We start from the raw sequence: 23872 nt of genomic DNA, 5'->3' as shown, positions 1-23872 counted from the left end.
GGCTTCACTGGGGCTTGAGGTCACACTTGCTAACCTTCTTCATGAAGACGGTATCCTGTCGGGAGCACTTGTCCACTTTCAGCTTCAGGACCGAGATGTCGCTGAGGGTACTGAGAGGGGACACGAGGGGCTGCCTTAGCCCTGTGCGAGGCCAGTCAGAGCTCATGTGGTGTCACTGGGTTTCATCTTGACATTGTTAGTTGAGTCACAGCCACACTGTGCTCTGGTTCTTAGACCAATCTCCACTTTCCTCAAGTTCTCATCCTCTCTCCTGCCCAGTTCTTGTTGCTTTTTCTTAAATCCTGATCCAGAGTATTCTCTTCCTCCCTTCCCTCCTCCCCCAGTCTTTACGGATAAACCTGCATCCCCTTCCTTCCTCCCCACCCGCTAACTCCATTTAGGATCTGCTCTTGGTCTCCCCCATGTCCAATCCATCCCCAGGCTCCCTGGGAAAGGTGCCCCTCCATCTCTCCTTCCCTCATGGGACCCCAGGGTCAATGTCCGGGATCAGCTCCTGCTGGTTCCCACCAAATAAGGGAACTGTTCTCTCACCTGGGTGTGAGGCCTATCGGGAGTCTTCTCCCGCATCACATACCAACTGGAGGGGAGACCCCAAGTTCACCTGATGGTTGAGAACTTGTGGCGGTTGCCATGACGATCGATGAAACTGATGAGAATCTCTAGAACAAAGAGGCGGATCTCTGCATCCTCCATGAGGGCGGTGGAGAGAAGGCGGTCAAGGAAGTTGCTGGGCAGTGCTGACATCATGTTGTTGCACTGGAAACCTGTGGATACCTGCAAGGGAACCCAGAATGGCCATGCTTAGGAATGCTGGCCCTCCTGGTGTAGGGAGGCTCTCATGCACCCAATCTCTCTCAACATCTCCCAACCCAGGTCCTCTGTCCTCCACCCTAGGCCCTGGATGCCTAATGCAACTTTTTTGAACATGCCAACAACCACCTAGACAGGTCTTAGGTTGTTAAAAGCAAGCAAGGGGTAAGCGCTAGAGGGGAGCAGGAGCCAAGGAGCCTCTGAACCTAATGTTCCAGCCATCTAAGCGCAGCCAGTGAATGCTTACCACAAACACAATACTGTATTAAGAGCGTGGACAGTCACAACGACATGGAGAGATGGTGGAAGAGCATAGAGTTGGGCTGAAGAACCAGAACCCACACACATAAAACAACCATTTTGTTACATCTCTTCTACGTAGCCTTACTGGGGGTCTTCTGGTTAAAGCCAGCGGGCATCAGTAGACACATCATATATGATGTTGTCAAAGCATTCACAAGCAGCAAAACATATTTCCTGTTAAGTTCATATTGCAAAACAATGCCTTTGATGATTCAGTAGGCCCCAGGGGATCTAGCAAAGCCTGGTGGCATCATTGGTGAACATCAGCTGAAGGATATGAGTGTACCCCAAACTGTCACCTTGATAAGGAGCTGAATGCAGTGAGAGTAATGAGAGTAAGCTCAGCAGAAATGGCAGGAGTACACAGACCAAGGAGGTCACCAGATGTGGGCAGTGCCCGCATAAAAAGCCTTTATAAAAACACAATGACATGAACGGTGTGGACTCGGGACAGGGAATGTATGGGAGTGACAAGGTGACAAGGTGTGAATGGGAGTGAGTGGGGTGTGTGTTTCAGTGTGACTGAACAGAGACTGGGGCTATGGGATGAGACGGGGAGTTGGGGAGGGGAAGGGGACTGGGGATTTCCCACCGTTAGTCTGAGAAGTGTGAAATCTGAAGGCACATCAATTGTACACTGCCACCTACTATTTGAAAAGGAGCATTTCTAGAAAATTCTTCTTGTGATTGTATGTGTGACTGGTGAGGGCAGATGGAAATAAGGACAACCATGAGAAGAATCTAGTTGTGAGATGTCCAGAGCTTAGGTGGGGCCGTGTGTAAGAATAGTAGGGGAGGGGCTGTTATACACAGATTCCAGGACCCCACTGGGACTGATAGCTCCAAATCTCTAGGGAAGCTACACTATTTTAACAAGTTGATCATGGAGATGGCATTGGATTGGAGGATAATGAATCTGGACTCCAGTGATGGCTGCAATGATGTAAAGAAGAGGAATGTAAAACCCTGATGAAGGCAGAGCTAGTGGCCAGGGGACAGAGGTGGGAACAAGTGCGGAGGAGCAACAGGTGGAAGGGACCTGGAGAGGTACTTGGAAGGGGAAAAAAGGCAGGAACTAAAGATGCCATCCCAATTCAGAGATGATGTTTGACAAGGCTATCAGGAAACTTTGCGAACATTAGGAACAGTATCCAGCCTGCTCTGGGTGACCCAGCTCTGTGGATACCCAGACTGCTAGAGTGTAAGGCAGGTTGGATTTCAACCCCCCTATTCATTCACCCTTTAGGCCGGGCATATTTGTGCCGTGTGCAACCTGAACCACTGTATATGGTAGCCTTCTCTTGGTCCCTTGGAGGAGCTGCCTCCCATAGAGGCAGAGCAGGAATGGGGACAGGAGAGGCTCACCTGAAGGAGGGATTTCAGCAGCATAATCTGGGTCAGCCGGTTCCTGTTCTCTCTGTAGACCAGAGACACAAATACTAGGATGGTGATGTGGGCAGAGATCCCATGCTTCCCTGCCCAGGGCCCCTTGTGATTAGATTCTCCATGAGGCTTGTTACCCAGGACTCCAGTTGACTTCCAGGGCCAGGAAGCAGACCAGAGAATTATTGGCTTGCCTCAAAAGTAGGAGGTAGCTATTGGTAGGGGAGCTTGAGGAATTGTTGTGGGACCCAAGGGCCCCACTAAAGCCTGCTGAGGGATTTGAGAGTAGAAGAAGAGAAGTGGGGGCAGGACCAGGAAAGTTAAAATGGAGAAAGGAGTCAGCGAGAAAACACAGGAAGGGAAGCTGGGGTGGAATGTCGGCCGATAGAGGGGAAAGGGGAGCAAGGCTGGTAGGCTTACCCTGTTTTCCCTGTCTCCATGGGATGGTGCAGGGAAGGCAGGGGGACCTTGCTCATGATGAAAAGGATCACCTCGGAGCGCTGATAAGTAGGCAACGTGCTGGCAAAGGAGCCTGCGGGAAAGGGATGGGGCCCAGGTGAGGCTGCCAGCTGCCGGGGTCTGCCCTCCACCCTTCACCTGAGCAAACCGCTGCCCAGAGTGCCGGCTGCGTCTCTAGGGAGACAATTAAGACGCAGAGGGAGAAACCTAGACGACGCCAGGGGACTCCCGGGCTCCGGCTCCCTCCCCGGTCATTCCGCAGGCTGTGGCGAGTGTCTCCGGGAAGGAGAGGGGAGCGCCCGCGGTGCTAAGCAGGGAGGCTCTGAAGTGAGGAGCCCTGCACGCTGGAGGGGTGGAGGCCCGGTCCCGCCGGTCCGCAGCCAGGAGCGCGTCCACGGCCTTCTCCCGGTCCTCCCTCCCCTGCTTCTCCTCCTCGCTCCTCCCCTCCAGTCGCTCTAGGGTGGAAGCATCAGACACGCCTGACCCGGGGCTTGGGTGCAGGCAGAGCTCGCCGCTCTCAGCCTGTGACTGGGAGGCCAGCCCGAGCAACCCGCGGACCCCGTCCTGTGCTCTCCCTCAGGCCCGGCTCAGGCCAGTCCGAGAGCTGTGGGCGCCGGTGACTGATTCCATCTTCTCCCACGTCCGCGAGGAACACAGTTTGAGCGGACGACCTTCCTAGAGCGCCGGGGCGTCGTGGTCCCGGTGGGGGTGGAGGCTGCCCCCGGCCCCGCCCACCCAGGGCCCCGCCCGCCTCTAGGCCCCGCCCCCCGGTCCCACCTATGGTCTTGATGACCGCCTCCTGGAACATGCGCTCTTCGTGCTCCTTGATGATCTTGGTGCCCAGGCTCATAGCCACGTCGTAGCTCCCGGTCAGGGCGTAGTCGATGCTGAGCCGCAGCTGCCTCAGCAGAGTGTTGAACATCTCCAGCACAGTGGGCCCTGGGCGCAGCCGGGGTCGGGGGGTGTGTGGAGTGAAGGGAAGACCCGAAATCCAGGGCTGGCACCTCCCCCCCCGCCCCCCCCTTCTCCCCTGTCTTGCATTCCAGCCAGAGGCTTCCTCTGCCCCACACCTGCCCTGGTTGACTTCTTCCGAGGAAAACCGTCTCTGACACCTCCCTGCGCTCCCTTGCCCTTTTCTGGAAGGCGGAGGCAGCTTCCCCCTAAGGGCAGTGCTTTGTTTTGGGAGGCTTCCCGGCCTCCACGCTGTCACTCAGCGCCCCCTTACCGACGGAGCCGGTGGCGGCGATGACGGCAGCTTCCGACAGGACCTCCACGATGCCCGCCCGCACCGTGGCCGCGCTGCGGCTGTTGGCATCCAGGTGGCTCAGGAGCTGCTGGATAACCAGGTGGGAGTGCTGCGGCTGGGGGGAGGAAGACGTGCTGGCCCCAAACAGCAACCCCCACATGGCCTCTGCGCCAGGGCAGCCCTGGACTGGGACCCAAAGGCTGGCGTGGACAAGAGTGAGGTCCTGAGGCCAGTGGGCGCGGGAGGTGGTGCCTACATACCCAGATTCCATCTCCTTAGTGTCCCCCCACCTTGGTCCAACAGGAGCAGAGCCCCATCCCAGTGACGACCTCTATTTCCAGAGTTGTCCTGGGCCCTTCCACTTCGAGGGAGTCAAAAACTAGTTTAAAATACTGTCTTTCTTTTCATTGTTCCCAGGTCCCAGGTCATACTGATAAGGGCCCCACAGGCTACAGGGTTAGTCCAGTGCTGCACAAAGTGTAGCCGAATTACACTGGGATAGTACAGAAATTGAAGGTAAGCACTAGTAAGCAATGTGATGATGCTGATGATGAAGCCCGGTATGGTCTGTGGGCTTGTATTTTGCATGAGTTTTCATTTACTTTTTCTAAGAATTCTTTAAGATTTTTTAAAAAGATTTTATTTTTTAAAAGATTTTATGTATTTATTCATGAGACACAGAGAGAGAGAGAGAGAGAGGCAGAGACATAGGCAGAGAGAGAAGCAGGCTCCATGCAGGGAGCCTGATGTGGGACTCAATTCTGAGACTCCAGGACCACGCCCTGGGCCAAAGGCAGGCACTAAAGCGCTGAGCCATCCAGAGATCCCCAAATTCTTTACTTTTTAAAAAATTTATTTGAGAGAGTGAGGAGAGAGCTCAGAGGGGAAGAGAGGGAGGGAGAAGCAGGCTCCCCACCAAGCAGAGAGCATGATGTGGAACTTGATCCCAGGACCCTGAGATCATAACCCGAGCCAAAGACAGATGCTCAACCGGCTGAGCCACCCAGATGCCCTAAGAATTCTTCTTAATTGTATTTTATAAAGTATTGATCTGTGCTGGATCAGAAATAAAACTGAAACCCGCCCTTCCTCACAACTAGATCAATGAAGCGGCATGTCTCGACACGTAGGGGCTTGGAAGAGGTCACAGAGCAACCCTGCTTTCTCCTTTAGCACATTGTCCTGCCCCCCTGCCACCCCCACCACCCCGAGATGCCCTGGGCCAGGGGTGAAAGCTGGACTGAGGGATCCACCATACCTGAATTGAGTACATGATGATTTTAAAGCAACGGATGGCGAACACCTTGGGTTCCCAAAGAGAATGGTTATCCAGGTGGCTGTGAGGCAGAAAATATGGGGGGATGGCTGTGAAAGGCAAAGTGACTGAGGGAGGACAGGCAAGCTTGAGGGAGAGGGACCTCCTGAGAGACCCAGCCCCTGGTTTGGCTCCCAGGTAGCGAAGGTTATAGGTAGCCCTGAGGGAAGGGGATGAGGGACCCCGGGGCCGTCCCGGCGCAGGAGCTGGAGAAAAGACAAGGACTAGAGTCCCACAGCTGTGGACTCAGGAGTGAAGCTGGGCACTGTCCTTCTGTTCCAGGGGGCCTCCTAACCAGCACCTCTCCCCAACACTGAGCTAGGCCACTGTGGGGTAGCTTCTGCTGTCACGGTGCAGGGAACACAGGCACAGAGGACCATCTGGGCACAGCACCACCGCCGGACACCTCCTTCCCCTCTCCCCAAGTCAGCCAGCAGGATGCCAGCACCTGAGATAGTTCTCTGACGGCCAGGGGCAGGGGGCACTCACATGAGAACAGGCTTGATGGCATTCTTGATGTTGCCAAAGGCAGCCCGGCCCAGCAGTTCCCGAAGGCACCTCTCGGCCAGCTCTGCTGGGTTCTCTTTCTCCTTCTCTGGTGCTTGGAGGGGCGAGGGCGAGCGGCTATAGAAACAAGCAGCGTGTGGGGGTAAGGGGCAGCCAGCAAAGCCGGAGGCAGGCTTCGTGCAGCCTGCGTTTCTACGCTGCATCCTTGCCAGCGGTGGCACTAAGACAGGCAGGAATTTTCCGTGGGCTGCACGAGATAATGTAGGAGATATCTTGGCTGGTGGAGATGAAACAGGGTAAAGAAGCCCAGGGTAGAGGAAGATCACGGGAGAAGGGATCCAGTTCTCTTTCTGGAAAGCCTTGAGGACATGTGCCCCCACGGGAAGGGCAGATAGCCTGCACATAGTGGGCCTGGTGAGGCTCGCACCAAGAGTGTCTCCATGCCCCGGAGCTCAGGAAAGAAAAAGATGGGGTGTGAAGAGAGGGAGGCGGAGTAAGAGAAGGCATAAGTAAGTGGGAGAGAGGAGGAAGAGGAAAAAGAAGGAGGGAAAAAAGAAAGAAAGAAAGGCATGGAGGTTGGCCCAGGTGTGACTCAGTGGTACCTAAGTGTCAGGGGCTGGGCCGGATCTGGACCGAGGAAGGAGCCTCAAGGTCTCCGGGAGCGCGGAGACCACGGGCGGAGCTGGTCGGTGAGGCGCAGTTCCTCGAAGGGCCCCCAGGGGGCACTTACTTACTCCCCCCGCCCGTCCCCAGCCGCAGAGGCTGCACCGAGTCGAGTGCGGGAGGACCTCGCTCTGCGCCGACAGCGGGACAGCGCGGGGCACAGGTGCACAGCGGCACCAGCCTTTCCCTGCGTCCCGCTTCACAGTCGGGGAGAGCGAGGCGCAGGGACAGACTGGATCCCCCGTCTGAGGGCCCCCAGATTAAAACGCAGGACCTGCAACTTGTGTCCAGTGGCTGCTGGCTGGTCAAGCAGGTTTTCAGGGGCTGAAATACCATTAGGAAGGGAGGGAGGAAGGCAAAGTCCTCAGTAACTGGAGCCAGTTGACTTGGCCTGCTGCTTTCGGGGAGACAGAGATAATCTGATTCTTGGTTCTGTGTGTTCTTACCAGCACACACTTACGCTCGGGGAGCCCAGCACAGTTACTGTCTTCCCCTCCGGATGGACACAGACCTAGGGGGTACAGCAAGCTGGCAGAAGGCCAGACCCAAGGCTCCTAGGGAGCCGGCCTTGGGCTTATTGCAGAACAAGCCACAAAAACCACGATCCCTGGCCTTTTAGTTAGTCTTTACCAAGCAGCCCAAGCCGTGTGGGTCCCCAGCGGATGGCAAAGGCAGCCGGTCTGCTGCCCAAGCTCCAGCCTTGCCTGCTTACCTCTCGGCCTCTTCCACATGCTGCAGATTGAAAAGCAGTGATGGGACAATTTTGTCCATGTGCTGTGGGTCCCAGATATTGGCTTGCAATTCATCGTTCACCGTCTTCCTTACCACCCCTTGCAGACCTTTGATGCCTGACATTCTGATTCTGTAAGAAAAAAAAAAAAAAAAGGCAAAATGGAGCCATGGAGTCCTCAGGCCCTGAAAGGCCCAGCTTCTGTGGCCAAGGGAGGAGCATGGCATGGGGACTGGGGATGCGCTCATCCATCTAAAGGCAGAATGGAGCCCACCTTCTACCCGTCGTGTGACTCAGCCTCCTGGCTGGCTGGCTTCCTGTGCTAGTGGATGCGAGCCCAGGAAGCCACGACCTCTGGCCCATCCTGGAGATTGCCAGGCGCCCTTGCCTGGGACCACACGGGCTTCTCCCTGATGCTGCCAGTTGCCCCAGGCTCCTCCTCTTTAGTACCCCGCTGGGTTTGTTCCCAAGATACAAGGCCTCAAAGTACTGCCAAGAACTGATGAAGCAGGATCCAGGGCTATGAGTAAGTTACAGCAGGGAGGGGATCTGGATGGAGAAGCATGGTGCTGCCAGACTCTGAGCCAGAGAGGTCTCAGCTGGGGCTAAGCTGGCTGCGAAACCAGTAAATCGAGTAATAGTGCAGAAGAGGCCCCGTTCACCCCCACCCCCACTCTTGTACCTCTGCAAGTTCCACTGTGCTGACCAAGGGTCCTTGCGGGGTGGGGGGGGGGGGAGGCTCTTTACTGGTTGTGTATTTCAGCCCAAAGTCTCTTTTTTTCTTTTTGCAACCAACTTTTTTTTTGATTATAAAATAATACATACCAATTATAGAAAAGTATAAAGAAGATTTACCCCTCTGATTACCATTCAAAGAGAGCCTTTATTGGCATTTTAGTGTCTTTCCTTTCTTCTGTGCATAATACATAACAGAATTAAGAACCTGTACTGGCTTTTTCTCCCCATAATATTCTATCATAAGCATTTTCTTATTATTATTAAGTCTTCATAAACATGCATGATGTACTGTCATAAGAACTTTCTCAACCAGTCCCCTGTTGGTCATTTGTTTCAAACTTTTTTTTTTTAATTTTTATTTATTTATGATAGTCACACAGAGAGAGAGAGAGAGAGGCAGAGACACAGGCAGAGGGAGAAGCAGGCTCCATGCACCGGGAGCCCGACGTGGGATTCGATCCCGGGTCTCCAGGATCGCGCCCTGGGCCAAAGGCAGGCGCTAAACCGCAGCGCCACCCAGGGATCCCTGTTTCAAACTTTTTGCTACTGTAATAATGCTATAATGGACATCACCAGATAAAACACTTTATAACATTACAAATCATGGCCATGAGTGGAATTAATGAATCAAAAGGTGAGAAAGGAGGGGCACCTGGGGGGCCCAGTAGGTTAAGCACCCGACTCTTGATTTTGGCTCAGGTCATGATCTCAGGGTTGTGAGATGACCTCTGTGTCGGGCTCCATGCTCAGCAAGGAGTCGGCTTGAGATTCTCTCTCTCCCTCTCCTTCCTTCTGCCTCTCCTGTGCCCCCCAAAAGTGCATTCCTCTCTCTCTCTCTCTCTCTCATGCTCTCTCTCTCTCTCTATACACACACACACACACACACACACACACACACACACACACACACACACATGCATACACTTATTTACAAGTCCCAGGGGTTGTTCTGGGCTCTGGGCTCTGCCAAGGCTATGAATGAACAACAGAGGGGATCTCAGGGAAAAAGGGTGCATGGAGGCTGTGGAAAAGAGAAACAGAAAGAAAAAGGATGACTGATGCTAGAAACACCTGTCACCTGGCAGGCCTTCCTTTCAGGGTTGGCCTGTGGGTGCTAATGGCACTGCCCAGTTGCCAGGAGGAAACCTCAGCCACCCTCCTCCTGATGTGCAGCACATCCTGAGCTGTTAGAACACAGAATATGCTTCTGCGCCTTTCCCTACTGTGTACTGTGTGTGTGTGATTGTACATGTGCTATTGCACATATGAGTGATTATGTGTGTGTGGTTGTGTATGTGCTACTGTGTATGTGTGATTGTGTGTGTGCTATTGTGTATGTGTGATTGTGTGTGTGTTTCCCCTCTGCTCCCCTCCTGAAAGCACTGCCCAAGCGACCAGCACCTGTTCCAGCCACACCTGGCATCTTCCCCAGCACCTGCTCCTGGACATGCTCCCAGCTGCTCTAGCCCCTTCTGTCTCCTTACAGCCTGTCTGCAGTGAGGTGGCTACTGCAGGGCCAATGCTGGGGACAAGATGAGGGGCTCCTTCCTCCAGGGACTCCCACTGCCCGCCGGAGGCATGGGGTAGCACACTTCCAGACCGGGACTATTTTAGGAGATGGGGAGCTGTGGAGGCTGGGATGCTCCCAACCACTCACAGGGTGGGTGAGCTGTCCTGGAGGTGCTTCACAGGCTCACAAGCTTTGGGAACTGGCCACCTGTGGGATGGAGGGGTTCACTTCCTGTTCTGCTAATGCAGACCCTCAGCTGTGGTGATAAGCTGTTGTTCGGGACATGCAGGGTTCCCTGACCCCACTGTTGCACAAAACATGGCAATACCCTCTGAAATACTGGTGTGATGAAGGAAAAAGCCATCGGCTGAGTTCTGGAAAAACCGCTGGAGAATTGGGGTCCTATGGGCATAACTGGCCACATGTCAACTTCAGCCCCAATCCTTTCTCTGACAACTCCTGCCCTTTCTCTTCTCTTCTCTTCTCTCTTCTCTTCTCTTCTCTCTTCTCTTCTCTTCTCTTCTCTTCTCTTCTCTTCTCTTCTCTTCTCTTCTCTTCTCTTCTCTTCTCTTCTCTTCTCTCTTCTCTTCTCTTCTCTCTCTTCTCTTCTCCTCTCCTCTCCTCTCCTCTCCTCTCCTCTCCTCTCCTCTCCTCTCCTCTCCTCTCCTCTCCTCTCCTCTCCTCTCCTCTCCTCTCCTCTCCTCTCCCCTCCCCTCCCCTCCCCTCCCCTTCCCTTCCCTTCCCTTCCCTTCCCTTCCCTTCCCTTCCCTTCCCTTCCCTTCTCTTCTCTTCTCTTCTTCTCTTCTCTTCTCCTCTTCTTCTTCCTTCCTTCTTTGTCACCTTTAAACATATTCTCTGGTTTCAGATAGCCTCCCCGAGTTGATCACACACCCTTTGTGGGCAGAGGCCGATTTCTAGTCATTTTGCACCTTATCTGTCCCATGATAGGACTTTGCACAAAATACCTACTCACGGGGATCCCTGGGTGGCTCAGCAGTTTAGCGCCTGCCTTTGGCCCAGGGCGCAATCCTGGAGTCCCGGGATCGAGTCTCACGTTGGGCTCCTGGCATGGAGCCTGCTTCTCCCTCTGCCTCTCTCTCTCTCAATCTCTCTCTCTCATAAATAAATAAAATCTTAAAAAAAAAAAAGAAAGAAAGAAAAAAACCTACTCACTGCTTCCTTGCCTCTGAGTGGTAACTCATCAGTCTGCTGCTGTGCATCCCGCCTTAGCTTCTGTCGGCATATATTCACGTATATGTCTTCGTGATGTCATTTGAGGAGTTTTGTTTCTATGTTGATAAGTGTGTGACTGTGAGTTAAATGACTTTATAAGTTTGAGTCTGTATTCTGTAACTCAAAATGTTTATCTGAAAGCATTCATTTGGGGCACCTGGCAGGCTCGGTTGATAGAGCGTTCAACTGTTGATCTCAGGGTTGTGAGTTCGAGCCCCATGTTAGGCACAGAGATTACTTAAAAGAAATATAGTCTTTAAAAAAAAAAAAGAAAGCATTCATTCATTCATTCATTCACCCAACAACTGTTTATTAGTTGTTTACTGATCCCCAGGTAGCACTGCAGCAGGTGAGATGCAGCAGTGAACAAAACAATGACTCCTAGCCTCACAGACTTTACATTCTGGTGTGGGGGTTGGGCAGACAATGAGTAAGAAACAATATGTTACAGAACATGTTTGAAGGGGATTGTGCTATGGGGGAAACAGCAGGGCGAGGGAATAGATGTACAGGATATTCAAGAGAAGGGATTATTTGAGCAAAGGATTTGAGCAAGGGATTGCAGGGGGTGAGCAAGTGAGCTAGACAATATCCAGAGAAAGCTTTCCAGGCACAGGAACAGACTGTGCAAAGGCCCTTTGGCAGGAATGTCTTTGGTGTGTTCATGGGGCAGTGAGGCAGCCTGTGTGGCTGGAGGGGAATGAGCTGGGCAGAGTGTGGAGGAGACAAAGTAGGGTGCCGGCAGACATCAGTCAATGTGAAGACCTGGGCTTTTTATTGGCAGGGACATATTGTGATGGAGAGTGGTGAGTGGGTACGTTTCTGGGGGGGTATAAACACATGTACTTCTAAACGAAAGAGCACAGGTGTGTGCATGTGTGTATATATGTGTGTAGCTGACTCTCAGATTTGGCTCCCAGGACCATTCCCTTCCATCTGTTCCTATTTTGTGCCCCAGAAGATTTTCCTTTGAAAGCACATGCTGGGAGCTGGGAGCCCAGCTCTGTCTACCTGCCCACCTGCATCCCACCAGGTGTTCCTTTCCTCCTCAGCAATGTCAGAACAGAGGTAGACACTGATGAAGACAGACAATGCACTCTGCTCTGGCAGCTCTGTAAGACCCTTCGATGCCCTTGTCGTTAGCTGAGTGAGCCCCCTCACTTCCCCCACTCACTTAGTCTTGATTTCCATGTCATCATGGCTGGAGTGGCACATTTCACTGAAGCGGGACACAAAGAAGTCATAGCTCCGGTGATAGGATGGGGTGTCCTCTTCGATGTTGGCAAATTTCACAAACTACCCGGGAGGAGAGAAAGAAGTACAGGTGAGAAGTGACCCACTGTGCTCTTCACCTTCAGGCTCTAAGCTCTGGGCTCTGGGACTTGCAATCCCAAGGCCCCCTGCCCTAGAAAAGCCATGGGACAGACACATCCAGGAACCATGCATTCCAGGACTTGGCTCTAGTCTGCTTCCCACAGCATACCTGGTCTCCACACCTCTGTGGGTTCCAAATCCTGCTTTTCCTTCCTGTCTACACCACCAGACTGGACCCCTGGCCCTTTTAAGCCCTTCTCCGCTGAGATGAGCAGAGGATGGAACGGGTGAGGACACAGAGGGGACTCCCTTAAGCTCTGCCCCCCTTCCATTTCCAGAATTGCATCAAACACACAGAGGCTGGGAGGCAGTGAGGGGTCCAATGAAATAAGCAAAGCCATCATCAAACCATGTCTCAACACTTTAGAATGAATTCTGGGAACCAAGAACAAAATTGAAATTTAATTTAAAAATGTAAATCCGTTTTTTAAAAGATTTTATTTATTTATTTGAGAGAGCTAGAGAGCACAAGCAGTGGGGAAAGGCAGAAGCAGGCTCCCCGCTGAGTAGGAAGCCCCAGGGCTCAATCCCAGGACTCTGGGATCATGACCCTAGCCCAGGGCAGATGCTAAACCCACTGAGCCACCCAGGTGCCCCTAAAAATGTAATTCCATTTTATTGTTTAAAATATGAGTACAGTTGTAAAGTTTGCCGGTTCAGTGCTGTTAAGTCTTGCTCAGCATTATCAGCTGCTGAATTCCTTCTGCCACCCGGCTGCAAATTTGCAATTCTAAATAGGGACTTAATTTCAATGGAATCCCACGGAGAAGCAAGAATCACGGACTAAGTAGAGTTAAATAGCTAAAAATTAAGTATAATTCTTATAGGTTATTTTGTTTAATGTTACAAATTTAGTACTGCAAACAACTCAAAAGATTACGCTTATAATAAAATCTATTCTCCATTATTCTATCTTGTATTGTTATTTAATTTTTGTAAACATTTGTTGGTTCTAAAAGGATATGCTATTATTTCTAAAAATTATCTAGTTAGTGCACTCATGATATTCATTATCAATTGCCAATCTGTTTCTCTAACGATTCAAAATTTGTTAACTTTTTCTGTATGACAATTAGCAACTTCCTTTTTTTTTTTTTTTTTATTAAAGATTTTGTTTATCGATGAGAGAGAGAGAGAGAGAGAGAGAGAGAGGAAGAGACAGGCAGAGGGAGAAGCAGGCTCCATGCAGGGAGCCCGACATGGGACTCCATCCCTGGACTCCAGGATCACGCCCTGAGCTGAAGGCAGGCACTAAACCGCTGAGCCACCCAGGGATCCCAATTAGCAACTTCCACCAACATTAATTATTCTTTCACTAATAAATATATATTTATTTTCTGCTGACTAATAGAATCTCAACATACAAAGCAGATAAGGAGGTCTTTCTTTCCAAGTTAACATCTAAAATGTATACATCTATTTGGAAGTGAATCTTCTGATATTAGCAATAAATCCAAAGGACACTGCTTGCATTATTGATGGGGTTCTGGAGAAGAGGCGTAACGGTAATTCATGTGATCATAAGATCATTGATTAGATACAAGTTCAGGAGTTCTAGAAACAACTATAAAGTCAGCCTTTGGCTATATGAACGTCTTAAGCCCACAAAAGGTTAGAACACGGACGGAGGCTGATACCCAGGCTAAAGTGAAGTTTGGGAGTACTGCTGCTCTTACCCACCAACAGGAAGTTTCCAGGCTGCACTCCCCTCCCCAGAAGCCTGGCGTGGTCAGGGCGTCCATCTACTCAAAGTGGACAGGCAGCTATTGGGGTTCCAGCTGCAGATCCACCTCTCAATGGCAGTGTGACTTTTGAGTGGGACATTTAACTTCTTTTATGGTTTGTTTTTCCCGCGTGTAAAATAAATACTGCAGTCATCATTCACTAAGATTCTTAATTTTTAAAAAAGATTTTTTAAAAATTTATTTCTTTGAGAGAGAGAGGGAGAGAGAGCAATTTCGCATGCATGAGCAGAAAGCAGGGCAGAGGGAGAAGCAGGCTCCCCGCTGAGCAGGAAGCCCAGCCCCAGGACTCTGGGATCATGAGTGCACCCCTTAATTTTTTTTAATACTGTATGTACCTTACATATGATGAGGCAGCTTAAAATAAGACAATCTGAGTGTATGCAAAAGAATATGCATTTAAAATAATTAAAACAAGACTGAAAAAAGAGACCATAATAAAGATGGAGAAATAGTCAACGAGTTTAGTCTCTAACATTTACTGACCGTGTAGACTCAGATGTGTATCAGGAGGATGAATGCCCAAACTTCATGTTCTCGGGTTGGGGAACTGGGGGCTAGCAACGAGGAACATGCAGAAGCTCATATATGTCAGGTACTACCCTAAGCATTTCACACACATCATCTCTTTTTTTTTTTTTTTTTTTTTACATCATCTCTTTTATCTTTAAGAATGACTCTAAGTGCTCCAGAGATTATGTACAATGGAGTCATGAGGCTTGGGAACCACGGAAATTTGCGTCAACAGCCCCAGACATGCTGAGTCACTCTGGGATGAAGCCCTGGGGTTTACCTTTTAGCACAGTCCCAGTAGTCTTGATGGGACAGTCTGCATTTGTGGATCGCTGCTAAGTCACTGACAGACAACCTGGCCTCCGGGCTTGTGCACACTGCCCCCCTCTCCCCACACGGACCCTTCTCTGAACCGATTCCTGACCTCTGTGCAACATGACGTCAAGTTCTCCTGCACTTTCAACTTTGACTTTCCTCTTCTTCTTCTTCTTAAGATTTTATTTATTCATGAGAGACACAAAGAGAGAGAGAGGCAGAGACACAGCAGAGGGAGAAGCAGGCTCCACGCAAGGAGCCCGATGCGGAACTCGATCCCAGGACCCTGGGATCACGTCCTGAGCCAAAGGCAGACGCTCAGCCACTGAGCCACCCAGGTCCCCTGACTTTCCTCTTCTAAGTGCCATGAAGCCATTAGCAGGACCGGCGGACGGTCAGGGGCATGGCCTGGGCGCTTGTTCACACCCAGTGTCTGTTGAGACTGGCCATTCCCCACGCTGCCCAGGCTGCTAAGTATTTTTGACTAGTACCCACTGGCTGTAAGGTTAGAATTAAGATTACAATCAATTTTTAAAAACCAAAAATTCCATGACAGCCACTCTGGTAAAGCGGGATAGAACACATCCATGGGGATTCTTTTTCTACAACCAGGGGTGGCCTTTTTCTAGTTTCTTCTGAATCTATGCCAGTGGGGCCAGCCCCTCCTGCTAAGCACAGGAAACCGCCCTGATTTTTCTTGTCTGACTGTGTTCCTGGGTTTTCATTCTTCTGCACTTTTCTTCCCTGGAAAATTCGGTCTGAGTCTTCTCAGCTCAATCAGAGTTCTTCCATTTAAATGGACAATGGTCCCCTCTACACTACTGTAGTCACAGTTGGATGGCACCTCCTTGCTCTGCCTCTTGTCATCTGTGTGACTATGGACCAGCTGGGCAACTTCTGAGCCATGGTCTCCTCATCTGTGAATAGGGACACTAGGACCTATGTCACGGGGCAGTCACTGGGATTAAATGGGGCGGGAGGGGATGCTGAAGCAGAGTGACTAGCACAGTGCCTGGCACAGGGGAGGTACTCAGGAAACAGTGCTGTGGTGACCATGGTGCCAGTTGCCAGTTATGGTCTGGTCCATCAGCTCTAGGACCAGGCAGCATGACCCTCATCCTTTTCATGTCACCAACACAGGACTGGCTAGGCAATCAGAGGAACGCAGGTGGGAAGCATGGACCAGGCAGGCAACACACCTCAAATGCCTGGGGGTGTGGAGAGAAGGAAAATAGTTTTAGCCACCCTAAACTGAGGGTGGGAGTGATGACTGCAGTGGAGGGCAGGGAGGATGGAGGGTGATGGCCACGAACCCTGAGGCACCATTCAGGGACTGAAATCATTTAGTGCAATAGGGTGGGACAGAGCACAGCACAGAGGGGCAAGAGGGTGAGACTATGGGATAGCCAGCAGCCATCACTGCAAGGCCAGGGACAAATTAGTGGAACACTGGTTTTCTTCTCTTTAAAATGCATACATCATCTCCTAGGAATGTGAATAAAGTAGAGATAATTAAGAAAAGCTCCCCAGGTTCCTGAAATAACAGGAGCTCCATGAATCCAAGTTTCAATATTAGTAAGGTTCTTATTTCTAAGAGACTTAAGCTTTTTTATCAAGAGGTAGGGGAGGGGCAGAGGGAGAGGAAGAGAGAATCTTTTTTTTTTTAAAGATTTTATTTATTTATAAGAGACACAGAGAGAGAGAGAGAGAGAGAGAGAGACAGAGACAGAGACACAGGCAGAGGGAGAAGCAAGCTCCATGCAGGGAGCCTGATGTGGGACTCCCGGGACTCCGGGATCATGCCCTGGGCTGAAGGCAGGCACTAAACCGCTGAGCCACCCAGGGATCCCCAGGAAGAGAGAATCTTAAGCAGGCTCCAGGCCCAGTGCTGAGCCTGATGCAGGGCTTGATCCCACGACCATGAGATCAGGACCTGAGTCAAAATCAAGAGTTGGAAGCTTAATTGACTGAGCCACCCAGGTGCCCCGAGGCTTAAACTTTTTATGATTCCTACAGGATTCGGCACCACACGATCATTGAGTGGAGCGCATGCTGGGGCAGCGTACAAATACATTCAAGACACCACTCAACAAATAGTGGTCTGGTCTTTACACATCTGTGACTCTGCTTGTTTGTGCTTTCTCATCCCACCTGACCAAAAAAACAAATTTCAAATATGTTTGTAGTGAAGCTTGTTTGCCTTGGTTTAACTCATACCTTCTTCTGTTGGAAGTCCTCAAAATATTCAAAAGGCATGGGTCCTAGGAAAAGCTGTTTATAGAAAGGAATTGTATCAGGTGGAGCCACACAAAGCCCAGCCCATCTTGACTGCTGAAAGTGGAAGGCAGCGAAACGCAGAAGCAGCTAACACCCATATTCTAAGTTATAGCAACATTAAATATTTCTATGGCACCTGCAGCTCACACATCCTATTAGTTCCCTGAGGCTGCACCACACCAGCCTTTGCCTTCACGCTATCTCCTCTGCATCAAATCTCCTTTTGACTACCTCTTATCAGACTATTGTGACTGCATTGGACTCATCCAGGATAATCTCCCCATTTCATGATCCTTAGCTTAATCACATCTGCAGAGACCCTGTTTCCATATAAAGTGATGTTCACAGGTTCCAGAGACGGGCACATGGATAACTTTTGGGGGGCCTATTTTTCAGCCTACCAAAATATGCGTCACCTAATGTAATTTTTGGCAAACTGGCAAGTTTTTGCAGGATCTCTGTTGTTCCCATTGTGAAGATAAGGAAATTGAGGGAGCAAGTGAATTATTTTGGGTCATCCAGTGGTGACAGATAGAGTCGGGCCTCAAACTTGGAAATTCTGATACTCTGGTGCTCTTTGCCCTCCACCAGTGGGTTTTAAATTTTAATGTGCATTGGAATGACATGAGGGAGCTTGTGGAAAATGCAGACTTCTGAGCCACCCCAGGCCTGGTGAACTAGACTACCTGGGGAGTAGGGTCCAGGTATTTGCATTCTGAAGCGCCATCTCCCAGCCAACTTTTGCACAGGAGGTTCTGGGGCAGGGGTTGCAGACCCTATGTCCTTTGTCCCTTTACTGGCAAGCAGGACCAGTAGCTCTAGAGATGTTCCCAGTCCAGGCTTATGCAGGATGCTAGAAAATGTAGAAAAGGACATGAAGGTCAGCAAGGCTGGCTAGATGGCCATCTCCTTTGAAGACCACCTCTTTTGAATTGAAGTGGTTCAGAGTTAAACCAAGGATTGGATAGGTGACAGGGGCCTTGGCTCCATTTCTGGGGCCCAGAACAGCCTCGGGGCAGGGGGTGCAACCATTTGAGGCTTTGGCTGTCAACTATTCTATTCCCATATTTGCCAGGACTCCTGCTCTGTTAGGAGGTCTGATGATAAGACTGCGCTTAACCCTATTCTGAATCTCCCATACAGAGAGTATGTGCCCTGTTTATTACATTATGGGTCATGCAAAATAGGTAACATTTTGTTATCAGGATATCTGAGCATCCCTAGGAACCCTTGGTGTGATAGCTTGATAGAAGGAGCTTCCCTCCCTCGAGTCCGAAAGTATGACTCCCCAGACATACCAGCAACAATGGCCTGGCCAGGGAGCATTGGCCTGTGGAGTCCCCCAGGGACACCTCCCAGAGAGCCCATTCCAAGCTGCTCCTGAGGCTTCTAGAGGTTGACAGGAATCTTTGGTGATCGTGATTCAGAGGGTCAAATCGGGGTGCTTCAGGGGGGCCCAGGTCAAGGCTCCACACCCACTGTGGAAGTCCATCAAGACCTTCCAGACATGGGGTTAGAACACTCCAGTTTCATAGTGAGTAAGGCCTCCGTTCCTTGTAAGAGAGACAGTTTAGTGTTACTGTTATAAGAAGGGGTCTGGAGCCAGACTGCATTTCTGAATCCCACCTCCTTCACTTATAAAGCGTATCTGCATGACCAGCCCATCCCAGGTGACAGCTGCAGCCTCATCCACCCCCCACCCCCCACCCCATGGCATTTTTGGCTTGCTAGGAACAACCCCTGGACTCCTACTGAGTGCATTTACCTGTGTGGCCAGTCACTATTTTTTAAAATGCACAATACAGCAGGGACTTCCTGTCTGCTTCGCTCCCTTTATTGCGAATTCATACTTTACAAATTGGCTCTTGTTAAAATGCTACTTGCCTAATGAATAAGGTTGTGAAATAATAAAACTGGGTTTGTTTTTGGTTTCAGTTTTTTAAGATATAGTAATGATGAAGGTCTCCATAGCAACAAACTGAAGATTTGTGACATGTGACAGTGACATGTGACACTTCAAAGGCCCCAGGCACTGCTAGGGCCACCCTTTCAAGATCAAAGTTTCAGTCCTTTATACCCAACAAAGGGTGCCAGGCTTGCTGGAGCGGATCAGCCACCTTCGGTACAGGCAGGAGGGAGCCACAGTTATATGAATACTGAGGGTTACTAGGGCCTGAGTTAATAAAAGGAAAGTGATCTCCAAATATTGACATTGTAAAAACAGCTCTCCCCGGGGAGGGGAAAAATGGAAGCTGAGCTGGTTGGCCTCACTTCTGTGCTGAGAGTCTCCAAGCAGGAGTTAGCCTTTCTCTCTCGTACGGATGAGCATTCTGAGCCACACGACTTCCTGCCATCAACGACAGAACCGCAGTCTACAATGTTGAGCATGGAGAGAACCCCAACTTTCCCCTAGATCTAGGACTGCAGGCCGCCTCGCTGTGTTTACCTCTGCCAGGAGAAATGGGAACCACTTCTCAGCTTTGCTGAGATAGATCCTAGCTGGGAAGCAGATCCTGCAAACCGCATGGGTTGGACTGTAACACCCCCTGCCCCGTCCTCCAGCTGCTCTTGTTGATAGCAACTTCCAGAGAAACAGTTCCACTGTGATGTGATCATGTCCTGCCAATGCCAGCTGAGGCACGGTCATTCCCTAGACCTTCCGTTTTGCGAGATTCGTTGCAAAGCTGACATGGTTTCAGGGTCTCTCAGGAAAGCCTGGTCCTTGCCACTAGAGAGGGTGATCCCTCCAGCCCCGAGCAGCCCCACATACCAGCCCGGTAGACACAGACCCAGGAAAGCCCCAGCCGCCCCTGCTCTAGAATCCCCGTGGTGTGCTGGTGCTGACCCCTGTGACCTAAGCGGTACACCTGGCCTCACAACTCTGATTTGATCCGCCTGCAAGGAGCCCACTTCTGGCATGTGGGTTTCCAGCAGCGGTTCCTGCACTGGTGTTGGGTGGGGGAGCATTTTGAGTCAATAGTTGACAGTCAAAACCGCAAGAGCTGATGAATCGTCCAGGGGGAGTACAAAGAGGGAGAAGATGAAGGCACCAACTGTGGAGACCACAGACATTTAGGGGCATGTAGAGGAAGAGAATCATTGCAGGAAACTATGTTCATTTCCGATTGCTGCTGCAATAAATCACCACAATTTAGTGGCATAAAACAATACAAATGTATTATCTTACGGTTCTGGAGATCAGAAATCTAAAACAGGTCTGCAAGGCTGTATGCCTTCTGGAGGCTCCAGGGGAGCATCTCCTTGCCTTTTTAGCTTCCAGAAGCTACCACCTATGTCCTTTGGCTCACAGCCCCCTTTCTTCCATCTTCAAGGCCAGCAGAGTAGTATTTCAAATCTTTCTCTTTCCCTCTGCTTCCATCATCATTCACCTTCTGGACTCTGACCCTCCCGCCTCCCCGTCTATAAGCATCCCTGTGATTCCACCGGACCCACCTGGATAATCCAGGAGAATCTCTCTATCTCAAGATCCAAAACCTGATCATATCTGCAAAGTCCCTTTTGTCATTTAAGGTAACATTCATGGATCCCAGGGATTGGAATGTGGATATCCTTGGGGGGACCGTTTAGCCAACCACAGGAACTAAGGAGCATAAACCAAGTGGGAAGAGCTTGGCAATAGGGCCAGGAGGTTAAGAGAGCCCCAAGAAGGTTCAGTCAACAGGGAGATATGCCATTAAAGGCACAGCAGCTGAAAGACGAGTGGGGAATGGATTACTTGCCTGGTTCCCACTGATTTCTACTGGCAAAGACGAAAACGTGCTTTTAATAAGGAGAGAACTGGTGAACACCGCCCTAACCCAGGATGGCATCCATGAAAAAAGTGAGATCTCAGACATTTGTGGTCTGTCGTAATTGCAGTTTGCAAGAAGTATAGGCGACAGAAGAGCAAAAGAAATGGTGCCACAAGCAATTAACCAGACAAACCCAGAATGCGGGGCCATTCCGCAGAGCAAATGACCTGGTCTCTCCAAAAAGTCAGTGTCGTGAAGAGCAAAGGTGGGCAGGAGAGGGCTGGCAACAGGCCAAGAGGCAGAGAAACAAAGTGAATGCATCATCCTTACTGAATTTGGATTTGACCAATTGCAACACAAGACAATTTAGGGACTCTTAGGGAAATTTTGGGCACTCAATCTGAAAAGAATATTAGGGAACAATTGTTCATTTTGTCAGGTGAGCTGAAGGTATTTTGTTGTTATGCAAAGCGTATTTTTTTCCCTGTGAGTTTGTTTATTGACTTTGTTTATGTTTATACTGGAAGAGACTTGGATTTACTTGTCCACTGAGGGAAGGGACCAGAGAAGGGATGCGATAGAGACCTGGAGGGACAAGAGAGAGAGAGAGAGAGAGAGAGAGAGGAGGAAGGCTCCTGACCAGATGGGAGTCTTCTGGAGAGGAAGATGAGGGAACCTCACCTATTTTCTTTGGATAGGAGAAGGCAAGGCCACCTCTGACACAGAGGAAGCCACTATGGGGAGGGAGTTTGGAGAGAAAAATAGAAGGTTTTCGAAGAGACCACTGAGAGGGTGAGTGCAGGCAGTGACCAAAAAATGGACCAACGAGCCACGCTGAAAGCCTGAATAAAATTGTGAAACATGTATTTGCAGAGGCCCCGACCCACACATTTTGTGGTTTTTGGATACACTTCTCTGAACCCGGCCATTCAGGTGGGGAGGGCAGTGTGGCCACAGGACCGGGAGGTGAGGGCAGGTGGAGAGCGGATGGCTCCCAGCAGGTCCAGGAGGGGGTCAAAGAAAGGGAGGACCAGTGGCAGGTGAACTCTGGAAAGAAAGGAAGGCATCCTGGAGGTGAGGTCTGGAAGGGGCCGGCGAGGACAGGACGGGAAGGACAGGACACAGGCAAGTCCCAGCCGGGAAATCTGCTTTCCTGGAGGCAGAGGGCTGGGGCGCCTGCAGGAGCCTGCATCCCTCCTGCTGGAGGAAGGAAGCCACCCTGCCATGCCGCACCTCAGTTGTCACCTAAAACACGAAGGCCTCTGTGCCATTGACCTTGGGCTGCTTAGGACTGAAACTACGGTTTAAAAAATTTTAGGTAAAATTTACAAAACCTAAAGTTAACTTTTTTTTTAAAAGAAAAAAGAGATTTTATTTATTTGACACAGACAGAGCAAGCACAAGCAGGGGAAGCAGTAAAGGGAGAGGGAGAAGCAGGCTCCCCTCTAAGTAGGGAGCCCGACTCGGGGCTCTGTCCCAGGACAGAGCCAAAGACAGATGCTTTACGGAGCCACCCAGACACCCTAAAGTTAACCCTCTTAAAGTGCACAATTCAGTACCATTTAGTACATTCACATTTTGCAGCAAAAGCATTTCATCATCCCCAGAGGAACCTCAGTACCCACGAAGAAGTCACCCCCGCTCCCCACTTCCCCAGACCTGGGAACTCACTACTCTGCTTTCTGTATCTGTGGATTTACCTAGATTGGACATCTCATCTAAACGGAATCACACACTGTGATCTTTTGGGTTGTTTCCATCTTCTGGCTATGGCAAGAGTGTTTCTGGGAACATCTGTGTCCAAGAATTTGTTTGAGTACCTGTTTTCGGTTCTTTGGGGTAGATCCCTAGGAAGGATTGCTGAGTCATGTGGTAATTCTATCTGCTTAACTTTGAGGAACCACTAAACTGCTTTCCACAGTGCCTATGCCATTTTACATTTCCACTAGCAATGTATGAGGGTTTCAATTTCTACACATTCTTGCCAACACTTGTCATTTATAGTTTTTTGTTTTTTGTTTTTTTTAAAGATTTATTTATGATAGACAGAGAGAGAGAGAGAGAGAGAGGCAGAGACACAGGAGGAGGGAGAAGCAAGCTCCATGCCGGGAGCCTGACGTGGGACTCGATCCCGGGACTCCAGGATCGGGCCCTGGGCCAAAGGTAGGCGCCAAACCGCTGAGCCACCCATGGATCCCAGTTTTTTGGTTTTTAAAAATTTTATAGCCATCCCAGTGGCTGGGAGATGGTATCTCACTGCAGTTTTGGCTTGTATTTCCCTCATGATTAGTGACGTTGAGCATCTTTTCATGTGTATCTTGGCCATTTGTGGATCTCCTTTGGAGAAATGTCTATTCAAATCCTGGACCATTTTGTTTTTAATTGGGTTGTTTTTCTGTTGTTTAGTTGTAAGAATTTATCATACATTCCGGTTGTTGGACCCTTATCAGATACATGATTTGTAAATATTTCCTCCCGTTCTGTGGTTGTCTTTTCACTTTCTTTTTTTTTTAATATTTTATTTTATTTTATTTTACTATGATAGTCACACAGAGAGAGAGAGGCAGAGACATAGGCAGAGGGAGAAGCAGTCTCCATGCAGGGAGCCCGACGTGGGATTCGATCCCGGGTCTCCAGGATCGCGCCCTGGGCTGAAGGCAGGCGCCAAACCGCTGCGCCACCCAGGGATCCCCTGTCTTTTCACTTTCTTGACAGTGTCCATGGATGCAGAAAATTTGATGAAGTTCATTTGTCTATTTTTTCTTTGTTGCTTCTGCTTTTGATGTTGTATCCAAGAACCCATTGCCAAATCCTAGATCGTGAAAACATAACCCTCTAGTTTCTTTTAGTGCGTCTATAGTTTCAGCTCTTACATTTAGGTCTTTGGTCTATGTTGAGTTAATTTTTGTATAGGTTGTGATGTAGGGACAAAAGTGCAAACTGTAATCCAGGAATCTTCTTAAGAGTTTACTGTTTGTATA

The 23872-nt window shown here is 50.1% G+C and overlaps 1 protein-coding gene and 1 long non-coding RNA gene across 6 annotated transcripts in view; one reads left to right on the top strand and one right to left on the bottom strand.

Moving 5' to 3' along the window:
* The window catches only part of EFR3B (EFR3 homolog B), an 89717-nt gene that overhangs the window by 13119 nt on the left and 52726 nt on the right, over nucleotides 1-23872 (bottom strand). Inside the window, exons 5-14 of one of the 3 annotated variants that reach the window (XM_038560948.1) lie at nucleotides 12093-12214; nucleotides 7420-7569; nucleotides 6027-6161; nucleotides 5481-5559; nucleotides 4202-4337; nucleotides 3754-3915; nucleotides 2938-3049; nucleotides 2500-2551; nucleotides 623-795; nucleotides 35-110 (exon numbers count right to left, since the gene is read on the bottom strand). In XM_038560948.1, coding sequence (XP_038416876.1) covers nucleotides 35-110; nucleotides 623-795; nucleotides 2500-2551; nucleotides 2938-3049; nucleotides 3754-3915; nucleotides 4202-4337; nucleotides 5481-5559; nucleotides 6027-6161; nucleotides 7420-7569; nucleotides 12093-12214 — 1197 coding nt within the window. The remainder of the gene's footprint in view (nucleotides 1-34; nucleotides 111-622; nucleotides 796-2499; nucleotides 2552-2937; nucleotides 3050-3753; nucleotides 3916-4201; nucleotides 4338-5480; nucleotides 5560-6026; nucleotides 6162-7419; nucleotides 7570-12092; nucleotides 12215-23872) is intronic. The other 2 variants (XM_038560949.1, XM_038560950.1) reach the window with 2 other exon arrangements.
* LOC119877154 lies at nucleotides 3141-8605 on the top strand. Of its 3 annotated transcripts, XR_005372220.1 has the most exons (5): nucleotides 3151-3303; nucleotides 4023-4322; nucleotides 4640-4738; nucleotides 5323-5555; nucleotides 5820-7603. It is a non-coding gene; the product is annotated as an uncharacterized LOC119877154 (long non-coding RNA). The 3 variants fall into 3 exon arrangements; XR_005372218.1 differs by having other exon boundaries at nucleotides 3141-4322; XR_005372219.1 differs by lacking the exons at nucleotides 5323-5555; nucleotides 5820-7603 and adding an exon at nucleotides 8548-8605 and having other exon boundaries at nucleotides 3157-4322.

This window comes from Canis lupus, chromosome 17 (assembly GCF_011100685.1).
Source record: "Canis lupus familiaris isolate Mischka breed German Shepherd chromosome 17, alternate assembly UU_Cfam_GSD_1.0, whole genome shotgun sequence".
NCBI lineage: Eukaryota > Metazoa > Chordata > Mammalia > Carnivora > Canidae > Canis > Canis lupus.
Note: the sequence above shows the minus strand (reverse complement) of the source record. Positions and strands in the feature narration are given on the sequence as shown.